The sequence below is a fragment of the Marmota flaviventris genome, chromosome 13, assembly GCF_047511675.1.
Source record: "Marmota flaviventris isolate mMarFla1 chromosome 13, mMarFla1.hap1, whole genome shotgun sequence".
Lineage (NCBI taxonomy): Eukaryota > Metazoa > Chordata > Mammalia > Rodentia > Sciuridae > Marmota > Marmota flaviventris.
In genome coordinates this window covers 28,135,407-28,150,653 of record NC_092510.1, presented here as the reverse complement: position 1 = coordinate 28,150,653, position 15,247 = coordinate 28,135,407, and the positions used below count along the sequence as shown (strand labels likewise).

Below are 15,247 nucleotides of genomic sequence, written 5' to 3'. Positions count from 1 at the left end.
TGAACACAGACTACAGAACATGGTGTCTTTGGGATGTCATGTTACAGAGAATCCTGGTTTTATTTATTTCTCATTTAAAAATATGGCCACCCCTCCCCATTTCCCAGATTCACACATAGCATGACTACCTCCGTGAGAAATGACTCTCCTGTAGGGCTCGATGACCTTCATGTCAATCCGTTGCTCTTGTTCTCCAATCACCACTGTCCTCCACAGCCGGTTGTCTTCCCGTTCCTCTTCAGCTGTATATTCTGGAATAGACTCAGACTCTTGACCAGAATCTTTGTTGGCTGTGGAATCTTCTGGAAATGAAGCACAAAGCACAAGGCTGAAGGAGAAAGACTTCCACGGCAGAAGTAGCAAAGTGATGGGATCATAAGCTACCTCATGGCAGAGCCTGCCTGGTGCAACACCGGCTATGTGCAGCGTTTATAGAGCTTAATATCACCCTGACCACATAAAGTCCACCCAGTGAAGTCTGTTCTATCGACTGGACAACCACATCCATTGCTAAGGCCACAATGAGGTGGGGATAGGTGAGTCTAGAGCTGTCTTGAGTCAATACAGTCCCAGTGGAGGATAAACTGGTATCAACTCTTCCTTGATCATGCCAGATAAAGACTCTAGGTCTTGCTATGGGTAAAAGATCTGATGGCTCAGAGTGTTTCAGGGACTATAGCTTGTGATGATATTATTATCCAAGATCCTTGCTCTCAGACTCTTAGAACAGGGTTGAACCCCTTTCTCTATTGGAAGCACATCTGGACATAAATTTGCTATTATTTCCCACACAAATATGGAAATATTTCTACTTCCAAATATGCTGCAGAAAGGTTTTATAGTAAGGGAGAAACAAGTTTGTAGACCAAAAATATATCAAGGTCCCAAATTCATAAGACTCCTAAATTTAGGGGTTCATAAGACAACAAAATCTTACTGAGTATTCTTTATGAAGAAATTTACTCTTTGCACCCCCAAAATGTAACCATTTTGTCTTTTTTAACTTGTTTTAATTAGTTACACATGACAGTACAATGATCTTGGCATATCATACATTTGAATCAGATCCATTTTGTCTTTTAAAAGAGTAATCAGTGATTGCTTCCATTTTTATTAGCAATACTAGTAGAGTTCAGCAATGGTTATTCTGTATATCCTAAAGTAATTTGAAGGAAAAGACTATTTATAATCATCACAGTAATCCTGAGATATTGTCATTCTTATTTTCCTATTTGTGAAAAAAGACCATTGAATCTGTACTGCACCTTCCTTATATTTCTCCTATAGCACTTTGATAATAATAGCAATACTCTTTAGTATTTAACATCTTATACCAGGCACAGTAGTTTTAAAATATATATTAAGCCAATGCAAAAACTGACTCCAATGTAGTCTGTCTCAGATCACAGAGTTAGTAAGCAAATACAGTTAAAACCTTTACCTTCAACGCTTCTAAGTTATCACATTGTGCCTTGACTGTATGGTTTTCATTCTTATTTATTTTATGAAGAGGCTGAGAGTGTCTTGGGCTAAGGAACTGAGTCTAAATTGCCTTGAGTACTCACCTCCACCAACACACACTGCACATAGCTTGGAAACCTACTTACTCAGTATACTCAATTAAAAACTGGGAAGGTTAGTGGGTAAATAAAGGAAAGTTTGGGCTAGTTCCTAGAAATATAGGTAATCTGTAAGGGAGCCACAACAAAGACATTACATCCCAGAACATTCTGCCATTTCACATTCAAAAGTGTCTAATGACCTATGACTTGCAATAGGAACATGAAGTTTGATTGGGAAGCAAACCCAGCCATTTTTGCCAACACCAACAGCCACCACTATCCACAGAGCCTTGGCTCACCTCAGCTTCAACTGTTCCCACAGTGCCTGAGAGCATATAAAAACAGAAAACAGTCACCTTTGGTTTCCAAATGAGCACTATGTCACTTGTGCAAATCTACCTGTCTGGAGTCCCTTCCTGCTTTCTTTCTACTTGGGTTAGTAATCTTAGATGCCAATCCCAGTTGCGTTACTGGGACCCTGTTATTATTTGAATAAGAGTTGTCCTCCAAAGCTCCTGTTAACACAGGAATGTTTGGAGGTGAAGGGATTGGATTGTGAGAGCTGTTACCTAATCTAGTTAGAATGGACTGGGTGGTAACTGTAGACTAGTGGGGCAGGGCTGGAGGACATGGGTCACAGGGCATAACCTGGAAGGGTTCATCTTCCCCTTGGTCCCTTCCCCACTCTGTCTTTCTGCTTCCTGGCTGCCATGAATACTGCAGTGCATCCCTCATCCCCTTCTGCCACGATGTTCTACCTCACCTTAGGCCCAGAGCAATGCAGTCAGCCATCTATGGACTGAGACCTCTAAAACCATGAGCCCCAAATAAACTGTCCCTTCTCGAAATTGTTCTTGTCAGGTATTTTGGTCACAGCAATGCAAAATTGACCAATATTGATCCTATATTCCATCTTGCCTCAGCTCCCTCAGAACCTGACGTTCTGATGTGGGTTTGTCTTCTGACATTCCTGTACACACAGACCCTTGCTTGTGATGAGCTTGCCATCCATCAACCCCTCTGCTCTGGTTTATGCCTGGTGATCTATGTGGGGTAAAAATAGGGTTTGTTTTGTTTTCTATATGCTTTTATGGAATTTGCCTCACCAAAATAATTTTCTGTATACCATATTCTTTATTCTGGTTATAAAAGTAAAATATACACCAAACAAATATAGTCAACTGAACTTTCACAAAGGAATCAAGGCACTACAATGGAGTAAAAATAGTCTTTCCAGTAAATACCACTGGAACAATTGGACATCCATTTGCCAAAAAAAAAAAAAAAAAAAAAATGAATCTAGGCACAGATCTTAGACCTGTCACAAAAATTAACTTAAAATGGATCAGTAGACCTAAATGTAAAAAGTAAAAAATCTTAAAACTCCAGAAGATAACATAAGAGAAAAATCTAATTGATCTTGGGTACAGAGATGACTTTTTAGATATAACATCAAAGTCATGAGCCATGAAATAAATAACCGACTAGCTAACTTTATTCAAATTAAAATTTGTGCTCTGTGAAACAATGTTGGAGAATAAGAAGACAAGCCACAGATTAGGAGAAAATATTTACAGAACACACATTTGAGAAAGGACAGTTATAAAGTATAAAGAGTGATTAAAATTCAGGAATAAGAAAGTGAATAATTTTGCCTATTAAAAATAGGCAAATATAAAAAGATGTTCAAGATCATATGTCAGTAGGGAACTGTAAATTAAAACAATAAGATACCATTATATCCATTATATACCTATTAAATAGCCAAAAATCAAAACACTGATAATACCAAGTACTAGTGAAGACATGGAGTCAAAGGAATGCTCATTCATTACTGATGGGAATGTAAAATGGTGCAGCCACTTGGAAGACAGTTTGATAGTTTCTTTTTCTTAATATTTATTTTTTAGTTGTAGGTGGACACAATACCTTTATTTTTTTATGTGGTGCTGAAGCTCGAACCCAGTGCCCCATGCATGGTAGAAAAGCGCTCTGCCACTGAGCTACAGCCCCAGCCTCAGTTTGACAGTTTCTTACAAAACTAAACAACACACTCTTACCATGCAGTCCAACAATCATACCCCTTGGTAATTATCCAAATGACTTGAAAATGTATATTCACACACACAAAAAAACAGACAGATGTTTATTTATAGCAGCTTTAGTCATAATTGCCAAAACTTGGAAGCAACCAAGATCTCCTTCAGGAGGCAAATAGAAAAATAAACCGTGGTACATCTAGACAGCAGAATAATGTAAAGTGCTAAGAAGAGATGAGCTTTCAAGACATGAAAAGATATGGAGGAACCTCAAATGCATGAGTGCAGGAAGCCATACTTACTGTGTGATTTCCAACAATAAGATACTCTAGGAAGGACGAAGCTCGGCAGACACTTAACAGGATCAGTGTTTGCAAAAGGTTAGAGGGGAGCAGAGATGAATCGGTAGAGTCCAGAGAATTTTTAGGGCAGTAAAACTATTCAGTGTGATATTATAATGGTGGATATAGGTCATTATATATTTGTTTAAGCCCATTGAAATACACCAAGGGTGAGCCCTAACGAAAGCTGTGGCCTTTGGGTGATAATGACGTGTTGATGTAAGCTCATTGATTATAACATACCACAGTGATGTAGGATGCAGGTGGTGAGGGGACAGTGTGGTGGGGAAATGAGGGCATAGGGGAGCTCTTTCTGTTCTTGCCTCTCATTTTACTGTGAACCTAAAATTTCTCTAAAAGTTTAATTGAAAAAAGGAAAACACATAAAAGTATAAGCAATACAGAAACTGTTCATAAAATAGGGAAAACTGTCAACACTGCTCTCACTCATTACTGTTTGATGGGTACTATTTTTCCTTTGTCCACACACACTTTTTTTTTTTTGCCAATAAGTATGATTATCCCATATGATCTGAATGTTCTATACATACTGTCCTTTAATTTCATCTACCCAATGATACAATATGGGCATCTCAGGGAATATAAATCCTACTCATTTTTAAAAGGAGGCTTCAAGTAGTTTCATTTTGCTGATGTCTTTTTTTAGTGTGTCAGTACCATGATGATGAGAATTTACTTTTATTTCATTTTTAGTAAAGAATTTGTTCCAGTATGTATCTGGAAGACTGGATCAGTGGTATAAGCATAATTTTTTTGTGGATATTTTTATCCTTGAATACACAGCACCAAAATATACGCTGAGTGCCTGCTCCCTCCCTCTGTCATAAGCCTGGAGGCCATCAAAGTTCTTCACACTTGAGATTTAAGGTGGAAATAATCTCACTGTTGTTTTAATTTGAATTTCCTTTTATTACTATATAAGGTGAGAATTTTTAAATGTTTATTGGCTATTTATATTTCTCTTACTGACAGAGAGGTACCTGTGACATGCTTTGCTACAGTGGTCCTTATATGTCTGGTGTAGTTCTTTATATAGAACTTTGTCAGGCATAGTGGGGCATGATGGCACATGCCTGTAATCTTAGCAACTAGGGAGGCTGAGGCAGGAGGATCACAAGTTGCAAGCGAGCCTTAGCAACTTGAAGAGACCCTGTCTTAATTTTTTTTTTTTTAAAGGGCTGAGGACATAGCACAGTGGTACAGTGCCCCTGGGTTCAATCCCTGCTACCAAAAGAATATAAAACAGAAAGAACTCTATTTTGTAATTATTATTCTGTCTTGTGCTTACCTTTTCAATTTATTTATATACATTTTTGCTTGTTTGTTTTGGTACCAGGAATTGAACCCAGGGGTGCTTAACCAGTAGGCAACATCCGAGCCCTTTTTATTTTTTATTTTGAGACAGGGTCTCCCTAAGTGCTTAGGGCCTCATTAAATTGCTGAAGCTGGCCTTGAACTTGCAATCCTCCTGCCTCAGCATCAACTGCTGGGATTACAGGTGGTGTCACTGATTCCATTTATACAATAAAATTTTACTAAACAAAAATTTTAAAATTTTATATAGTTGACTTGTTAAGTTTTGTTTTTTTTTTAATCATGATATCATAATAAGAAAACAATCTCTATCTTAAAGTATGTATATGTATGCACACATACATTTTCTTATACTTTATTTTTTAAAGTAGCATTATTACTCGCTTTAGTATAGAACCTTGGGGCTGGGTGTTTTTTATGAGGTGTTATTCCTAATGTTTCAGAATGTGGGAGCTGGCCAGTTGCTGGGACTCCTCCTTCTTCTGCCCTTTCACTCACTTGATTTAAATGGGGTAAAGGGAATGATTTAAGAAATAGAGGTACATTGTGTTCTTTTAAGGTATTCACTTCTAGAAGTCAACAATACAAGCTAGGAAGAAGTAAAAGTAGCTTTATTAAGTTTCTTGAGTTAGCAGTACTCTCCTGATCTTAATAATTCTTCTGCTATAACTATAAATCATCATCTTCCCTCCAGCATTCATTTTCTGACTGTTTGCAAAAACTTCCAAGTCTTATTGAATTCTCTGTCTCCAGGCCCTGAGAATTCAATGCTTCGTCTCACACCGTCTTCATTAAGAAATGCTTGCTTCCTTTTCTCAGTGATCATCTTTCTCCCTGGTTACTGTAGAGGATAATTAAACCCTCATACACAGTGGGGAGAGGTAAACTTGAACATTTCCTTTTGACTTCTGAGATGATCTAGCACAAGCTCTTGAATGTCCTGTGCTATACAGATCACAGCAGTACTGGGGATTGAACCCAGGGGCAATTTACCACTGAGCTACATTCCTAGTCTTTTATTTTTTTCTAACTTTCTTAAAATTTTGAGACAGGGTCTCACTAAGTTGCCAAGGCTGGCCTTGAGCTTGTGATCTTCCTTCCTGCCTCATGCACACTGTACCCAGCAGGGAATCCATTCTTGTGCTCCCTATGGACCAACTAGAGACGAGTTCAGATGTGGCTTTGCTGTGGGGACATGCACCTGTGTAGCAGGTTAGTTTTCTATTGATGGTCTTGCATGGATAAAATGAATACTCTTAGAAGCCACTCTGTTTGCACTTTCCCTTGTTATAGGAAAAACATCCAATGTACAGTTAAGAAATCTTTAAAATTCTTTGGGTGACAAACAGCAAGGCAGAAAGTTAATCTGAGTATAAAATCTGAGCAATGTGAGAATACCAAAAAAAAAAAAAATCATCCTCCTTTCAAAAAACACCATTACAGACAGCATAAAGGCTGCTGTAGGTAAGACCCAGGAAACTTAACACTTGATTAGTTTATATGCAGAGTTAAAACAAGAAATTGTTTTTATAAGCTGGTTGCCTGTAGGCTGTGAAAATATGGAAAACCATAATAGGAATGTTAAATGAAGTAATTCCCTGATTATCTGGAAATAATATTGGGGGGCTTATCAACCCAGAAAACTGTCATTAGGAGTTAGTGTTAGAAAAAGCAGCTTAGATAAGGTCACTAAGCATCCCTTGGGAAACTAGGAAGGAAAAGTTAAGAGGACATGAGTGTTTCCTATAACATTCTTATCAGGAATATGCAGGCAAAAATTCTTTACCATTTTTCCACTTCCCTTATAAAATCCTTTGCTGAGATCTGAGTTATGGTAAAAATTACTATGTGGTTGGTTTAGAAAATAGGAATAGGTCATATTTTTTTCTGATCTTTGAATATTTTTAAGTTTCTAGGATTCATAAAGCATCTAAAAACACAAAGATAGTTCTTAATATGAAAGACTGCCCTCCTAAGTTCTTCACTATTTACATATTTCTGACCTCTTAGGCACACTGTAATTATTAAGGGGAATCAAATCTTACTTATATTGGTAGCTTAAATTATATTTCTCAACTTTTTGGACGCAACTATTAAAATGGTTTGAAAGTGAAGACCAATTTAACATCTTTTGATTGAGATTTAAAATTTTTTTCATATGCAAAATTGCATATGAAAAAAATCCACTGGCTACTGTGATTGAAAAGAGGCAAATGGCATAAAAGTCTTTGAGGCTGTAAAGACTCCTCAAATTGTGAAAATGGTTGGATAAAAGGAGGTATAGAGTGAAGGTGGCTATCATGTTGGCGTGGCATAGGTAAGCCTAATTTAGTAAAAGAAGCTCTCCTTTTTGTCAGTATGTTCTTAGGGATGTAGCATGGGCCAGAAGCCACCAACAACAACTCTGGGCTTGAGTGTTGCTCTGCCATCTCCTAGGTATGTGACTGTATGACCTCAGGCAAACTATTTAACCGCTCTGTTCCCTGGTAGTCTCATCTCCCAAGTGGTAGAAAACATACCTATTTTATAGAGTTGCCATAAGGATTAAAATAGTTAATGCTATGAAGCACTTTGAATGGCTTCTACACATAGTAAGCACTCAAAAAGTGTTCATTACACTAGATTAATTATGCTTCTGAAAACTCGTACCTGAAAAACTTTTAATTTTATTTAGAAGAAAATAAGCCACTAGTTCAAAATACTTGCATGAGAAATCCCAAAAACATGAAGATTTAAGCATTTATTTCATGCTTCAGGATCAAAATGTATTTATATTCCTCCTTCATATGCAGTTGTTACCCATGTCTACATGTTTATAAAATAAAGCTCTTCAGATGTACTCTTCAATACTTATGCTTTTTTGTTCATCTGTTTAAAAGTGTTTGAATATACACTTTTCATTTGGAAATCAAGGTAAATTTTCAAATTAAACTTAGGTTAAAATTCTGTCCTTTAAGATCTAGGAGAGGGGTTGTGGCCATTAAACTAGCTCTTTCAACATAATTATGTCAACTAAATAAAAAGAACTATGTCAGCAAGTGGCAGTTTTAATTACTAACTTGCAGCAGCCAACACCACTTTGCTTCACAGTTTTGCTATTTATAAAAATAAAAGGTTCAGATGTGGTGTGACAAAGTTCCCCACAGCAGGAAAGTAAAAGGGGGAGGAGAGGGAGGAACCGGCAGAGTCTTGCCACAGCTGTCTTCTAAGGGATCTTAAGTCAATACATTAGCAAGAAAAGAGCTGGGGCAGCAGCGGGGATAGATGGAATAGCTGGGGAAGACTCACTGGGGTGCCAGAAACAAGTAGGAATTCAAGATATTCCTTCCTAACATCTCAGGAGGCTGAGGTAGGAGCATAGCAAGTTCAAAGCCAGTCTCAGCAACTTAGCAAGACCTTGTCTCAAAGTAAAAAATAAAGAGGGGTGGGGAGGTGGTTAAGCACCCCTGGGTTCAATCCCTGGTACCAAAAAAAAAAAAAAAAGAAAAGAAAAGAAAGAAAAACTTTAATTTTATATTTGTGTATTTCAACCTACAAAATCAAATATCCAGTTACGTAGGCAGCCCTCTGTATCCATGGGTTCCAAATCTGCAGAGTCAACAAACTGCAGATGGAAAATATTCAGGAGAAAAACAAAACAACAAAAAACCTGTGTCTGTTGAATATGCACAGGCATTTTTATCTTGACATTATTTCCCAAACAATAAACAACTATTTTTATAGCACTTATATTGGGTTAGGTATTACAAGTAAATGATTTAAAGGATGTAGGAGGGTGTACATTAGTTACATGTAAATACTGTATCATTTTATAGAAGGGGCTTAAGTATCTTCCGATTTTGGTATCTGTTTGTGGTCCTGGAACCAATCTGCCATGCATACCAGCGAGAACCTTAGAGAAATTCACAAACAGGGCTGGAGTTGTGTCTCAGTGGTAGAGAGCTCATCTACCACATGTGAGGCCTTGGATTCGATCCTCAGAACCACATAAAAATAAATAAAATAAAGGTACTGTGTCCAACTACTACTAAAAAGTCAATATTTTTTAAAAAATAAATTCATGAACATGATGAAAATTCAATATAAAATTTCTACTTAAACATAATAAACTTTAGAACAAGCAGCTTATTGCTTCTGCTTATTTAACTTAAGGAAACAAAGCCTTAAATTCTGGGAAGACAGGGTCTAAGTTTGTACTGGTCATGGTATTACCCTGTTGGTTCAATGACCATTGGTTGAATTAATTAGCTAATTTGATGAATTTCCTAATTATATTTTCCTATGAGTGAAACTTCTAGATTAGTTGACTCTAAAAGTCAGGGCATTGTTTAATTGTGGTATTGCTTTTGTGTGTGTGTGTGGTACTGGGGATTAAACCTAGGCATATTCTAAAACTGAGCTACATTCCCAGCCCTTCCTTCCTTCCTTTCTTTTCTTTTTTTTTTTTTTTTTTTTTAATTTTGAGACAAGGTCTTGCTAAATTGCTTAAAGCCTCACTAAGCTGCTGAGGCTGAACTTGGACTTGCCATCCTCCTGTCTCAGGCTCCTGAGTAGCTGGGATTACAGGTGTGTGCCACCACGCCGGAGTACAGTATTGCTTATTAAGACTAGAAGAATTTTTACAAGGAAGAAAAGCAATAGCCGTGGCCAAGAGTCTCACTTTGACTTTGAAACATCATAACTTTGGAGAATGCAGCTGGGTAAAAGTGAAACAGAAACCATAAGACCCTATTTTTTTCTAAAGTGAATGCTGTATATTTGCCTATACTTCTTGACAAACCAAACTTCATTGAGCAAGGGAAAGAACTAAAGTGAGACTTCTATTCAAATTAGAAGTGTCAATCTTTAATCTGGCAACTTTCCATCTTCTTCCTTTTTGTCTTTACTCCACTGACTCCACTTCCTCTTCCTTCCTACTGTTTTGGAAATATTAACCTTTAACATAATAAAGTCTCTGCCCTGGAGAAGAGACATTCTAAGGGGAAAAGAAAGACAATAAACATGCAAACAATTAAATAATATAATTTCAATTAGAGATTTATGGAAAATAAAATGAATACTTGGGATATGGTATGATGGGGTGGGAGGAATAGGGAAGTGGAAAGCACCTTTGATGGGAAAAGTCAAGGAAGGTCTATCTGAGAAGGTGACAACTGATTAAGGACTGAATAAAGAGGAGGAACCACTGATACAGTTTGGATTTAAATATGTTTTTAAAATCTCATGTGTTAGGAAATGCAGCAATGTTCATAGGTGAAAAGATTGGATTATGAGAGGTAGACTTCTTCAGTGGATTGATTCATTTGATGGGTTAATACTTTGAATGGACGACTGGGTGGTAACTGTAGGCAGGTGGCGTGTGACTGTAGGAAATAGGTCAGTGAACTACTCCTTGTCCCTGGCTCCTCGCTTTCTCCTTCCCTCTGCTTCTTGGCTGCCACGAATTGAGCAGCTTTCCCCTGCCATGCCCTTATGGCATGATGGTCTGCCTCACTGCAGACCCAGAGCAATGGAGTTAGTCAACCATGGGCTGAAAGTCTGAAACCATAGCCCCAAATAAACTTTTCTTTTTTTAAGTTGTTCATGTTGGGTATTTTTGTCATAGTGATGAGAAGTGACTAACACAGCCAACGACTTACCATTTACTGCAGTCAACTTAGTGACTTACCATGGCCAGTGTACTCAAAAGAATCTGCTTCATCGGGGGTATCGAGTTCATCCACATTGATGTCAATTTCATCTGGACTGTCCAGGTTATCATCAGAGAGAATAGAGCCTTCACTTTGGTCCAAGGAAAGATTGATATTTGGAGCTGTGAGTTTGATTCTCCGAGGATGAGTCCCATTAAGATCCAGAGAGTTAGGAGGCTCTAAAGAAGGAATAGCAACATTTAACTACTAGAATATAAACAAAATTGCCAAGAATAGGTTTAGAACCCACTGAAAGCATTTTTAAGGCCCTTTCATTAAAGGCAGATCTGCTACAAATCCTTATAAGGGATATGGACTCCCTTCTTGTCAGCAGGCCTGAGAACTTGCTACCCTCCAACCCATCTGTCAACCATGGCCATGTAACATAGGAAGTAAGAGCTATTGCTAAAGGGAAGAAAACTATTTTTTTTAACTTTTCTATTTAGGTTTAAGGACTTTATGCAACTATAATATTGAATTAAATTTTTATGGGGTATTTAGCAAAGTGTCTATTTTCTAATAATTCTTGTCAACTTTGCTTCTGTGGGACAGAGGTTAAGAATTCTGTTTTGTTCACAGACACTTCCAAAATAGTTCTTTCCAAATCCTGACAACACTAATTTTCAGTGACCTTTCTTGTTTTGTTTTGTTTTCAAATAAAACCTGAGGTATCCTCCCAGGCTACATTCTTTGAATGTACCCAAGCACACTACCTCTCATGCCAATATTGTTTGACATCCGTTCCATGACATACGTGATAATCATATTTTAAGGCTCACACCAGTAGCTCCTACCCTTTTGTTGTAGCATGTATCTTTCTGCTCATTTAATAGAAGCAAAACTGGGAAGTCATTTTAATCAAGTTCATCTCAACCCAAAAGAGATAATCTAATATGGTATAATAAGAAATATGTTGATCTTTACCTCTGGTTCCAGGCACAGAGTTTCTAAAACCCAGGGGATTTCCTGAGATCAAAGGAGTATCTCATGTTATTTATAGCAAGCCCCTTTTGATCAGACCTGAGTTTATGCTGAGGAGGTAACTTAAAGCGGAGCCCCAAGATAGCTTCAGCATGGGGCAGGTCACCAAAAAGACTAAGTGACTGGAACTTTCAGCCCTACACACTAACCTCTGGGAAGGAGGTAGAGGGCTGGAGATTAAACTTCATAAGAACTCTTGAATAACAAGGTTTGATGAGCATCTGGGTTGGGGAATGCATTTAGATGCTGGGAGGTGGCACACACAGAGAGGGAATGGGAACTCCACCTTGTGTGAAATCCAGAAGACAAAGATGACCAAAAGGCAACGTTTAAAGAGCCCTTCCAAATGGAGCCGGGAAGCTGTTAGGGGAATAGCTGTACTAAGTTATGACTACCCAGGAAAATGAACTCTTAAAACAAGGCAGAGGAATGTGAACTGTTGAACTAGGCCAACATCTTTACATGAATGCTACAGTTGCAACTGTAACAAATAACAAATGAACTTCCAACCTAGATAATGGTCCCAGCAATCAATCATGTATATATAGTGATATGCATCCTAGTGATACGTATCCTAGTATAACTCTTCTGCACCAGTCATCCTCCTTTTTGAGTAACCTATGAAATTTCCTTTGTCCTCAGCTTCTCTTCCTTTTAAAAACCCTGCACATACATCTGAGCTTCTTTGGAGAACTCATTGAGAGTTATCTGATCCTGTGTTTTCCTAAACTTTGAAAGACCCAAGTAAAGTCTTTTTGCTTTTACCATTTCTGAGTTTGAATGGGTTGACATTACACGGTGTCAGAATTGGGTTCTGAAGTGACTCATCTCCCCCTCTGTGATGCTGCCAAGGACACAAATAAGTGCCCACAGGAGTCTTTTATTCTCTATCATCTCCCTGGCAGCTTCAGATCATGAGGGCAAATCCTCTCAGTTTCTAAACCTTTTTCACTGAAGTTCCAAAACTTTGTTGCCAGCTGCTTAGGAGAAAAATCTCTCATATAAGTATCTAGGAGGGCATCCCTCATTTTGGTGGATACTGAGTTTCTAAGAAAGGAACTTTCATCTTGAGTTAATTACAGGAAGCTCCTTCTCTGAGAATGCTCATAGTGGGCAACCACCATCCAAAACTCCTCCTTTTTTTCATGGTTTAAATGTACTGTTTATTTTTTTGTAAATTCCTGATTCAATGAACTAAAATTATGCATGATAATTTGAAATTATACTGGCTCCTCCAGGACTCTTTTGATATTTCAAAATTAATTCTACTTGTATAATCAATTAGAAAAAAAAACTGGAATGGTGTTATGGTTTGGAAGTGAGGTATCTGTTAAAAGCTCTTATATTAATGCAGGTGTTTCAAGATGAAATGACTAGATTATGAGAGCTATAACTAATCAATCCATCCTCATTTGAATGGTCTGGGTGATAACTGTAGGCAGGTGGGACATGGCTGGAGGAGATAGATCCCTGGGGGTGTGCCCTGGGAGGGTTCCTCTGCCGTGTGACCTCTTTCCCTTTCTCTGTTTTCTGACTCTGCCATGAGTTGAGCAGACTTCCTCCACAGGGGCCTTCAGCCATGATGCACTGCCTTACTTCAGGTCCAATCTCCCACCCTAGCATTTCAGATTTATATAAATTAGTCTAGCTACTTGCAAAAAAAAAAAAAAAAAAATTATAGCTAAGTAATGGATTGTTTTGGTCAGTCGGAATAATCCTACTAGAGATTTCTCAAGAGTAACTGCTAAAAGCCAAGCATATGCTCAAAAATTATCCCTAAAGCTTTATAAATAAATACCACTGTATTTCTCAAATTATCTCATTATTCTACAGTGCATTCAGTGTCCTGATGACCTTTTTCTGATTGTTACAGCAATTCTGAAAAAAAAAAAAATCTTCAAAATTCTGGCATGAAACACCTGACGGACAAAACAAATAGCCTATTCAATTCCAGTTTCTTAGATAGTCTTCAGGAAGATTAAGATACTTTGGTCAAAAAGCATTCCCTGGGCTGGGGTTGTCGTTTAGTGGGGGAGCACTTGCCTAGCTTGTGTGAGGTGCTGGACTCAATCTTCAGCACTACACAAAAAATGAATAAAATAAATCATTGTGTCCATTTACAACTGGAAAAAAAAAAAAAAAAAGAAAGAAAAGCATTTCCTGTTGGGTGTGGGCCTGTAATCCCTGTGGCTCAGGAGGCTGAGACAGGAGGATCGTGAGCTCAAAGACAGCCTCAGTAAAAGTGAGGTGCTAAGCAACTCAGGGAGACCCTGTCTCTAAATAAAACTCAAAATAGGGCTGGGGATGTGGCTCAGTGGTCAGGTGTCTCTGAGTTCAATCCCTGGTACCAAAAAAAAAAAAAAAAAAGTGAAAGCATTCCCTGATCTGAGAAAAAGCCCCATGAGCCCCATGAACTATTTGCTTTAGCTGAGCAACTGTCTGTCCCAAATTCTTGTTAAGAAATCTGAGGAAAAGTCACCAAAGCTATGAAGTCTTAAATCAGGTTGCTTAGCTTGTGATGGAAAACCAGACCTGGTTGTAAGATGAAATTATAAAAACATTATGGTAAGAAAACAGAGCCTGGGGAAAGGGGTCAGTTCCCCGTCAGCTCTTCTTCAGGAATCCTAATTAACCAAGGGTCGCTATCTTTTGGATTATAAATAACTGTCTCTAGGAGTCTTTACTATGTCCTCTTGAAATGTAAGCCCCTCTTTCAGGGCTAAAGATTCAATAGATGCCTGTGAAAAGAGCTATTTCTTCTTATCTGTTTTCTGTAACTCACTTTATGGTTGAGACCCTGCACAAGGCCTTCAGCCATGTAGAGTGTTGTGGGATCCGAGCTAAAAATTTGTAGTGTGTTCTCCTCTGGGCTGGCTGGGGGATGGTGTAAAATAGTTTGGAGTTCTCCTCCTCTCCAAGTGCTGCTTGCTGATTCTCGACTGGTCTGTTTCCCTCAACAAGTACATGAGCTTCCAGATGAAACAACTGTCTCCTAAGTCAAATTTCTCAAACTCTTCCAGTTTTCCTAGAGGTGTTTCTAATTATTGGCCCATAAATCTAACTCTTGATCATCCTGGACATGATTTTACATTTTCATATTGTGGTTTGGATGTGAGGTGTTCCCCAACAGTCCACATGTGAGACAATGCAAGAAGGTTCAGAGGAGAAATGACAGGTTTTGAGAGTCTTAACCTGATCAGTGAATTAGTCCCCTGGTGGGGAATTAATTGAGTGGTTACTGAAGTGATAGGGTGTGGCTGGAGGAAGTGGAAATTCGGGTGTGGCTTTAGGGTATATAT

The 15,247-nt window shown here is 38.2% G+C and overlaps 1 protein-coding gene across 1 annotated transcript in view; it reads right to left on the bottom strand.

Annotated features, from left to right (window-relative positions):
• The window catches only part of LOC114096562 (protein prune homolog 2), a 68,003-nt gene that overhangs the window by 13,648 nt on the left and 39,108 nt on the right, over window positions 1-15,247 (bottom strand). The window contains exons 3-4 of the mRNA XM_071600554.1: window positions 10,946-11,146; window positions 129-302 (exon numbers count right to left, since the gene is read on the bottom strand). Coding sequence (XP_071456655.1) covers window positions 129-302; window positions 10,946-11,146 — 375 coding nt within the window. The remainder of the gene's footprint in view (window positions 1-128; window positions 303-10,945; window positions 11,147-15,247) is intronic.